Source organism: Rattus rattus, chromosome 15, assembly GCF_011064425.1.
Source record: "Rattus rattus isolate New Zealand chromosome 15, Rrattus_CSIRO_v1, whole genome shotgun sequence".
Classification (NCBI taxonomy): domain Eukaryota; kingdom Metazoa; phylum Chordata; class Mammalia; order Rodentia; family Muridae; genus Rattus; species Rattus rattus.
Genome location: NC_046168.1, coordinates 7254726 through 7265269, shown reverse-complemented (window position 1 = coordinate 7265269; position 10544 = coordinate 7254726). Strand labels below are relative to the sequence as shown.

The following is a 10544-nucleotide window of genomic DNA, read 5'->3' as shown; positions in this document are numbered from 1 at the left end:
AGCCAGGGTGCGCACCATTGTAGCTGTGCCCCTCCATCTCCCTAACAGTGACTAGAAGGATCCTCATCATCCTAGTCAAAAGAAACTGCTGCTTCAGAAAGCCATCTTCTCCTGGAGACTATGATGCATGATTGTAGAACATCCATCATCCCTGTAGCTCCCTGAAAATAAAGGTGTGGCTGGCTTCGTCCTTGAAGAATAATACCACAACTTCTCTGTCTTAAGTTTGAAGCCTACATTGTGTATTCACAGGATCTTTTTAATGAAATTGCAAGACCCCAATTTTATTCTATTCGAAATATATTACCTTTGGGGGAATTTTAAATCTTTCTTAACATAGCGCCTTCAGAAAAGAAGGGAAATACAGATATGGTTTAACATTGTCTTCAAAATACAATGGTTCTAAAAATATTCAAAGTGCAATGGAAGGAAAATGGAATGGATACTATCCTGGTATCTGGAAGTTGATCACACACACACACACACACACACACACACACACACACACACACACCACACCCCTAATAATATTTTTTCATCCTCAAAACTGCTATTTGTGGCCTGAGAAATTATCAGATGATCAAGCTATACAACAAAAATGAGAGGCTGATTTTCTTCTCTGTGTAGTTAAAGAATTCTTGCTATTATTTCTTGAATAGCAAGCAGGGAAAGCAGATAATTTGGACTACAAGGTTCTCCGGCACAGTGCGGTACAACAATGTATCTATAAAGAAGTAAACATCGTTTCTTCTTTACATATAATACATACATATGTCCATATGTACATGCATACAGATATACATACATACATACATACATACATACATACATACTATTGTTTAAAAAAATAACTATTTACCTGACAATAAACCAGGACTTAAGATAACTGATTACATTTTCAAGGAGTGCAGTAACTTGTTAGGACTCTGGGCGTCGCTGTTCACCAACCTGGGGTATACATGCACCACTCGACACGCCCAATTTGAAAAGAAAAAAAAAGGGAAACCGTGTGACTCTGAGACTCCGTCATCTCAAATTGAAAATGTCTGCCTGAGACTACCCAGCCTATTCCTGCACAGCTCTCTGCTGTAGTTATCTAAAATAGTAAGGTAAAGAAGACCCTGGAAAAGCAGGGAAACAATACCTTTGATAACAGATTGAGAAAAAAGCAGGAAGCCAGAGACCAATGGCGATTCCAGAGAAGCTAACCGGCTGGAGCCTGCTGATGCTGCTGTGCCTTTCTCTGGAGCTACTGTTGGAAGCTGGGGCTGGAAACATCCGATACTCCGTGCCAGAAGAAACCGACAAAGGCTCCTTCGTGGGCAGCATCGCCAAGGACCTGGGACTGGAAACCCGGGAGCTGGCGGAGCGCAGGATCCGCATCGTCTCCAGAGGTAGGTCGCAGCTTTTCTCCCTGAACCCGCGAAGCGGCAGCTTGGTCACCGCGGGCAGGATAGACCGGGAAGAGCTGTGCGCTCAGAGCGTGCCGTGTGTCGTGAGCTTTAACATCCTTATGGAGGATGAAATAAAGCTTGTCCCTATCGAAGTAGAGATAATTGATATCAATGACAACACTCCCCAATTCCAGTTAGAAGAGCTAGAATTAAAAATGAGTGAAATAACGACCCCAGGTACCAGGATCCCTTTGCCTCTCGGGCAAGACCTGGATGTGGGTATAAATTCACTTCAGAGCTACCAGCTAAGCGCCAACCCTCACTTCTTCCTGGATGTGCAACAGGGACCTGATGGACCACAACAGCCGGAGATGGTACTGCAGAGACCTCTAGACAGAGAAAAAGATGCTGTTCATTACCTGATCCTCACTGCCTCTGATGGGGGCAACCCAATACATTCAGGGACTTTGCAAATTCATGTTCAGGTGGTAGATGTGAACGACAACCCACCAGCATTTACTCAGGCAGAGTATCACGTGAGAGTCCCTGAGAACGTTCCATTAGGCACTCGGCTTCTCAAGGTGAATGCCTCTGACCCGGATGAGGGAGCTAATGGCAGAGTAACCTACTCCTTTCACAATGTAGACCACAGTGTGGTCCGGAAATTTCAGTTGGATTCTTACACAGGAGAACTATCGAATAAAGAACCACTAGACTTTGAAGAATACAAAGTTTATCCAATGGAAATTCAAGCTCAGGATGGTGCTGGACTCATGGCCAGAGCGAAGGTGCTGGTCACTGTTTTGGATGTTAATGATAATGCCCCAGAAGTTGGAATCACGTCTGTCACTACCACAATACCAGAAAACTTTCCTCCTGGGACCATAGTTGCTCTCATCAGTGTGCATGATCAAGACACTGATGACAACGGTCACACCACTTGTTCCATTCCTGGCAACCTACCCTTTAAACTGGAAAAGTTAGTGGACAATTATTACCGCTTAGTAACAGAAAGAACACTGGACAGAGAACATAGCTCTAGGTACAACATCACAATAACAGCAACAGATCAGGGAACTCCACCCCTATCTACCCAGGCTCACATCTCACTGCTAGTGACAGATATCAATGACAACCCTCCAGTTTTCGAACAGGACTCCTACTCTGTCTACATCCCTGAAAACAACCCCAGAGGGGCTTCCATCTTCTCAGTAAAGGCCCAGGATGCTGACTACAATGAGAATGCTCTAGTGACTTACGCCCTGGTGGAAGACACTATTCAGGGAGTACCTTTGTCTTCTTATTTCTCCATCAACTCTGACACTGGAGTTGTCTATGCGCTGCAATCCTTTGACTATGAGCAGTTTCGAGATTTGCAGCTAAGAGTGATGGCCCGTGATAGTGGGAACCCACAACTCAGCAGCAATGTATCTCTGAGTCTATTCATGATAGATCAGAATGACAACACCCCAGAGATCCTGTACCCTGTCCTCCCCACTGATGGCTCCACTGGTGTGGAGCTAGCACCTCGATCTGCCGAGCCCGGTTACCTGGTGACCAAGGTAGTAGCAGTTGACAAAGACTCAGGACAGAACTCCTGGCTGTCCTACCGTCTGCTCAAAGCCAGCGAGCCAGGGCTCTTCTCGGTGGGGCTGCACACAGGTGAGGTACGCACAGCTCGGGCCCTGCTGGACAGAGATGCTCTCAAACAGAGCCTGGTGGTGGCTGTGCAGGACCACGGCCAGCCTCCTCTGTCCACCACAGTCACATTTACTATAGCAGTGGCTGACAGCATCCCTGACCTCCTGGCTGACCTGGGCAGCATCGGGACCCCTGCTGATCCCCAGGATTCAGATCTCACACTCTACCTGGTGGTGGCAGTGGCTGTAGTCTCCTGCATCTTCCTAGCCTTTGTAATAGTGCTCTTGGTGCTCAAGCTGCGACATTGGCACTCCTCACGCTTGCTCCAGACTGCAGCAAATGGACTGACTGACCTGCCCGCCTCCAACTTTGTAGGTGTTGATGGGGTACATGCATTTCTACAGACCTATTCCCATGAGATCTCACTCACTGCTGACTCTCGTAAGAGCCACTTGATCTTCCCGCAACCCAACTACGCAGACACACTCATCAGCCAAGAGAGCTGTGAGAAAAAGGAATTTCTGTCAGCACCACAGTGTCTGCTTGAAGATAAAGAGGAAATATTTTCTCAGGTAAATTTGTAATGACCTTATAAGATATATCAGTGAAAACAATTCATGGCTGCACATACTTTCTTTCGCTGTTTTCTGTAAATAGTATATTCCATTATACCCCAGTAGTGGTTATGAGTGTTTTTTATTGTTTCATGCCACTGGAGATTAAACCTAAGGGCTTATATGCATGCTAAGTGAGTTTTACTATTTTCAGATAAGGTCTTGATAAGATGCCTGGGCTGGCTTTGAACTTACTTTGTATCCCAGCAGGATTTTAAATTTGTAATCCTTATGCCTCAGACTACTGGAGTGCTGGAATTTCAGGCATGTAGGCACAACACAGATGGCCTATCCTTTTAGATTTCTTTTAGCATTCTGGGGCTGCAGAACATGCCCAAAATCCTAGACTCAAAAAAGGGTGGAGAGTAGAAACTCCTACTTTGGGAAGGAGCCTTTAGCCATACTCTGAGTGGTGAGGATGAGGAGTGTTGTGTGAAGGCCTGTTTCCTTTGGGAAAGAGAACTGCATTAGAAACAAATTTGTCTCCTATTTCTCACTTCTGTCTGGCTAAATCATTTCATTATTCTGAGTTAACTATCCACTTATTCAGAAGCAGTAGTGGTAAAACCCATCAAAAGTCACAATTTTACTTGTGTGAATATAAAATGATAATAATCTATAAAAGTTGTGATGTTATTGCTAAACTTAGTTCTATAATCACTCATTAAGAGGTATTCTGTGTGTGCTTGAAAATCTATCTCCTTAAGTGACTCATGAAATGGAGGGTAGTGGGCAGATGCAGTGAGCAGTAACCCTGTTCACTGTGAACTGTGTTATCCAGATCAACACTGCCTCACCACCTTTGAAGGGCCATTAAATAAATAACTCCAGAACCAATAGAAGTTAGTCAGGGTGACATATGCCTATAATGCCAGTATTTAAGAAGCTGGGTGAGGTGAGAGGATAAGGAGTTTGGGGTCATCCTTAGCTACATATCCAATTTTAAGCTATTATGGGCTACATGAGACCCTTTGGTGGGTGGGGGCAGCACTCAGGAGAGAAAAAAGATAGGGAAGCAGAGTAGGTGAGAACTTTTTAAAAACAATCTTCTACTTAAAATAATTGCATAAGCCTAGAGTTCAAAATATAATTTCTTTCTAAAATTTATGGTTATCACAAGTGAGAGATTTTCTGTCAGGGGGCTGTCATACTTTTTAAGTAATCTTTCTCTTCTCTGGTGACTTTCAACAGAATTTTATTCTTGCTGTATGTCTTCTGGATTTTTTTATTTTCTTCTTTGATACAAAATTATACTCTCAACTAATAAATTAATTCAGGTCTGCATTTTCTTAGTTCTTATAATTAAACACAAATTAATGAATTGGTTGGTTTTAAAAATCCGTATTCTGTTGATAGGATAGATTCTGAAATTTATACTGAAATATTGAAACTAAAGATTCATGTGCACACACGCAAAAAAGAAAACCGTTGTATTAGAACATTATTACAACAGTCATATTTAAGGCGACAAACACTAGTTGTAAGTTTGAGGAACTCATTGGTTACCATTATAAAATGAAAGTATTGTCGAGCAGGCAGAAAACAATGAGCTCGCACCATCAAAAAACGCAGCATTGAAAATAACCCCAGATTTTAACATAATCCCCCAAGAAAGCCTAGATCCAACAGGAAGGCTCCAGAGCTCTCTCAGCTGCTGGTGGCTCCAGCTTCAGAGGATCTGATGTCCTCCTCGGGCCGCCATGGGCATTCCCACACACACGTAATAGTCCATAAAATATTAAAAATATTAATAAAAGAAATATAAATGTACAGAACTAATTAAAACAACCCATGTATCTACTGAAATCCCTATCAAAATTCTAGTAATATGATTTGGGGCAGAAATGAAAAAGCCCATTGTAACATTCATTTGACATCTCAAGGGACCCCTCTGAACAAACAAAACAATCTTGAGGAAAAAAAAGTTGGAAGTCTCATTCATTATTTTCAAAATACTCACTACAAAGACGCCATAAGAAACCGCAAAGCAAGATGGTGGAGAGGCAAAAAAGGCGGGGGGGAGTGGACTAGATTGTTATTAATCAGCAAATAAGAAACAGATAACTACAAATAATTAGACAATTTCTAGAACATTTCCAGTAATCAATGTTAACAAGAATGGTGCTGAGACAACGACACCAGGCGGCTCCCCAGGCGATGCACTGAGAAGATGATGTCGTTTCTTTGTGCTCTGACCAGACCTGCATAAGCTGAACCTAAATCAAGAGACAGGGTCTATCACACCCCAAGGGAGAGTGGCTTTACAGTAGCACTGGCTGCATCTTCAAGTCCATGAAATGTGAAGGCTGATGAACTGCTCCAGTTCAACACACTGCAGACACCTCGTGAAGTACAATATATCCCGGGATGGATCCTGGACTTGGAAAATACTTTATTTCCCTATAAAAAAAGACATTGTGGCAAGCTGGAAAATTATTGCCAAGAGATATAGGCTAGATAATGAAACCGCACCAGCGCCGAGTGGGTTCTGTACTTTGGTTATAGAGAGTACTTTTTTGGTCAATGGGCATCATGTGTGCAGCTTACATGGAATCAAGGAAAGCACGCAACTGAAATGCTCGCATTTGGGGTAAGGAGAGCACAGAGTCCAGTGAACTTTAAACGTGAAGCGTATGCGTTCAATTGCACGATCCTACAGCTACATCACAAATTGAAAATATTTGAAAAACAGCATGAACATCAACTGCATACGTTATCTTGGGCAGAATTATAATTGGAAGATGACAAACTATCCAGAAGAGTGTGCACAGGTCATTTGCATGTTCCCATCACTTTACACAAGGAAATCCAGCATCCTCAGAGAGAACCGAGCCCCCTCAGCTACCAAGCGATGGCTATTTATGGGGTTTATTTGTACTGTTTTTGCAAACATTCTGAACTTATTCAAAACAAAAGGCCTAAGCATTGATCTTATTTAAATATGGATGGTAAGATGTTAAAATTAAATAAAGCCTACTGGTGTACACTGAATTTGGTTATATTACTTCCTATAGTGGTCTGTATGCTTGAAATATTTCAAAGTATTTTTAAATAAATGCATTATTTATAAATATATACGCATATATGTCAAACAGGAGTTTGACATCCTGGCATCATCTTGTACCACCTTACTAAACACTAAGTATAGAAGGGAAAGAGTGCTTAGTCATCTCAAACAACTTTAAATGCCCGACTCCTAGTGTAAAGTACCCTGTCTGCCCAAGCTTTTATCAATATAGCTACCTTCAGTTTCCATAGCGTTCCTCCCAACTCCAAGCACTGCTTCTGAGTTTCTACAATGTTATTTCAGCCTCTTCCTGGCTCATCCTGCCTTTCGGGATTCAAAGGAAGTGGCATTCAGGAAAGGTATCTTTTTGACTCCCAAACATAAATTGGGTCCCCGTCCTTGTTTTGGGTCCCCGTCCTGCAGTGTTTTTCACCAGACTTGGCATCCATACTCCTTAATGATATCCTCTTTACTTTGCCACAACTTTCTCGCCTTGAAAGCTTCTGAGAACTTGTTTCCAAGTAAGAGTCAATCAAACCTTGTGTCAAGCGCACATGCTGTTGTATCTGATAATCAACAATTTAAAAATGAAGTGCCGGAGTTAAATGCTTTGCAACTGAGCACAAAATTTCAAAAAACCTACCTTATAAGAAAATGTAGCCAATGTTTTAAATTTGATCTTTTTATCTGAGCATATGTTTCTGTTTTGTGTTGTATGGTTTGTTTTTTGTTTGTTGTTTTAAAGGTGGAAGATGTCCAATAGCACTTGGTTTAAGCCTTAAACATTCTACAATACTTTCCTAGCAACCACTATCAGGTTACAATGTTTACAACTTTCTTATTAGTTCTTAGAAGGGTCCTACCTTACTGTAAATAATATTGTGTCTTAGTTTAAGTGTTATTCTTGAGAGCATTAAAAGCCACAGGCAAACAAGGTTTGAGCAAGTGCAGAAACTGGCTAGGCCTCTGAGCGTCGCTGTTGACCACCTAAGGAGTAAAGGCAGCCAACCAATCCCACTGGAGGATTGGCACAACACAAAAGGCTGGTAGTTTGTCCGCAGCTTCCGGTCAGAGAAGACGCAAAGAAATTCAACAGAAGCCTGAGAGTTCTCTCTCTTGGGTGACCTGGGTTCGGTGACTGCTGGTGGTCTCAGACCCTGGAGGATACGGACTGGACTCCCCTCCCCCCTGTGCTGGAAGCTGGTTCAGAGGAAACTCGGCTGCAGAAAGGCAATGGCGACGCTGCAGAAACTCCCCCAGAGCAGAATGCTGGTCCTCCTGTGCGCACTTTGGGCCGCCCTGTGGGAGGCCAGAGCTGGACAGATCCGCTACTCCGTGCCAGAGGAGATCGACAAAGGCTCCTTCGTAGGCAGCATCGCCAAGGACCTGGGACTAGAGCCCCGGGCTCTGGAAGAACGAGGGGTCCGTATCGTCTCCAGAGGTAAGTCGCAGCTCTTTGCTCTGAACCCACGAAGCGGCAGCTTGGTCACCGCAGGCAGGATAGACCGGGAGGAGCTGTGCGCCCAGAGCACACCCTGTTTGGTGAACTTTAACCTATTAATGGAAGATAAATTGACTATTTATTCTGTAGAGGTGGAGGTAATAGATGTTAATGACAATGCTCCTCGCTTTGGAGTAGAGGAGCCAGAACTAAAAATCAGTGAAACAACTACACCAGGATTCAGGATTCCTCTTAAGAGTGCACATGATGCGGACGTGGGAGAGAACACCCTCCAGAAGTATAAACTCAACTCAAATGACCACTTCTCTCTGGATGTGCGAACTGGAGCTGATGGGAACAAGTACCCAGAGCTGGTGCTTGAGCGTGCCTTGGACCGAGAGGAAGAAGCTGTTCATCATCTGGTTCTAGTCGCCTCTGACGGGGGCAAGCCAGTGCGATCTGGCACCTGCCGTATCCGTGTGAAGGTCTTGGATGTGAACGACAACGCTCCTGTTTTTACCCAGCCCGAGTATCGTGTGAGCGTTCCTGAGAATATGCCCGTAGGAACCCGGATACTCACGGTGACAGCCACTGACGCTGATGAGGGATACAATGCTCAAGTGACTTATTTTCAGGAGCGTGTTCCTGGAGAAACTACAGATGCATTTGAGCTAAAGTCAACATCTGGAGATATAACAATCACAAAAAGTCTGGATTATGAGAAAGCTAAATTCCATGAAATCGATATTGAGGCTCAGGACGGCCCAGGTCTTCTGACTAGGACTAAAGTTATTGTCACCGTTCTAGATGTCAATGACAATGCCCCAGAATTTTACATGACATCTGCCACTGCTTCTGTGCCTGAAGACGCTCCTCTGGGAACCGTAATTGCACTCTTCAATGTGCATGACAGGGACTCTGGGCAGAATGCTGTTGTCACATGTTCACTTCCTGAGATGCTCCCTTTCAAGTTAGAAAGGTCGGTGGACAATTACTACCGACTGGTTACAGCCAGAGCCCTTGACAGGGAACAGTTCTCCTTCTACAACATCACTCTAAGCGCCAAAGACCAAGGGAGCCCATCTCTGTCCACAGATGCACACCTTTTACTGCAGGTGGCAGATATCAATGACAACCCACCCTCCTTCTCCCGGGGGGCCTACTCTGCCTACATTCCTGAAAACAACCCCAGAGGCACCTCTATCTTTTCGGTGTTGGCCTATGACCCTGACAGTAATGACAATGCCCATGTAACCTACTCTTTAGCTGAAGATACCTTTCAAGGAGCACCCCTGTCCTCCTACATCTCCATCAACTCTGACACTGGAGTCCTCTATGCTCTCCGCTCCTTTGACTATGAGCAGTTCCAAGACTTGCAGCTGTGGGTGATAGCAGTGGACAGTGGGAAGCCTCCACTGAGTAGCAATGTGTCATTGAGCCTGTTCTTAGTGGACCAGAATGACAACGTGCCTGAGATCCTATATCCTGCCCTCCCCACAGACGGGTCCACTGGTGTGGAACTAGCACCTCGATCGGCAGAGCCTGGATACCTGGTGACCAAAGTGGTGGCAGTGGACAAAGACTCAGGTCAGAACGCCTGGCTGTCCTACCGTCTGCTCAAGGCCAGTGAGCCAGGGCTCTTCTCGGTGGGGCTGCACACGGGCGAGGTACGCACAGCTCGGGCCTTGTCGGACAGAGATGCTCTGAAACAGAGCCTGGTGGTGGCTGTGCAGGATCACGGCCAACCTCCTCTCTCCGCCACTGTCACACTCACCATAGCAATAGCTGACAACATCCCTGAAGTCCTGGCTGACCTGGTCAGCATCAGGACCCCTGCCAACTCTGATGATTCAGAACTCACTCTCTACCTGGTGGTGGCAGTGGCTGTGGTCTCCTGTGTCTTCTTGGCCTTTGTCATTGCACTGCTGGCACTCAGGCTGAGGCGCTGGCATATGTCTCGAATGCCTCAGGCTTCAGGAGATGGCTTAGGGGGCATGCCTGCCTCACACTTTGTGGGAGTGGATGGAGTCCGTGCCTTCCTGCAGACCTATTCCCATGAAGTCTCACTCACTGCAGACTCGGGGAAAAGCCACATTATCTTCCCTCAACCAAACTATGCAGATACTCTCATCAGCCAGGAGAGCTGTGAAAAAAATGATTTTCTTTCAGCACCGCAGTCTTTACTTGATGATAAAAGAGAAGAAACCCCGCAGGTAAAAAGAATTTTTTTGTACTAAGCTCATATTATTTTTGCTAGATTTACCTATTTATATAGTTGTCCAGGTGTTTAAATACATGTGTTTTGTTCCCGTGTTTCTCTAAGGACGTATGGACGTTTAAGTGAACCCCGGTATACTATTCCTAGGTGGTCTTAAATGCTCATGGTCCACAAGGGAAGTTAAAAATCATCATGGAATGGATGAAAATAAGGGATTAGTAGTTGACAG

At 44.6% G+C, this 10544-nt stretch overlaps 1 protein-coding gene across 3 annotated transcripts in view; it reads left to right on the top strand.

Annotated features, from left to right (window-relative positions):
* Positions 1 to 811: 811 nt before the first annotated feature.
* LOC116884728 (protocadherin gamma-C4) overlaps positions 812 to 10544 on the top strand; it is a 184095-nt gene continuing 174362 nt past the window's right edge. Inside the window, exons 1-2 of one of the 3 annotated variants that reach the window (XM_032885944.1) lie at positions 812 to 3594; positions 4911 to 5115. In XM_032885944.1, the coding sequence (XP_032741835.1) occupies positions 1187 to 3594; positions 4911 to 5010 (2508 nt within the window). In that variant the 5' untranslated portion in view covers positions 812 to 1186 and the 3' untranslated portion in view covers positions 5011 to 5115. Of the gene's footprint in view, positions 3608 to 4910; positions 5116 to 7356; positions 10311 to 10544 lie in introns of those variants that run through there. The other 2 variants (XM_032885928.1, XM_032885927.1) reach the window with 2 other exon arrangements.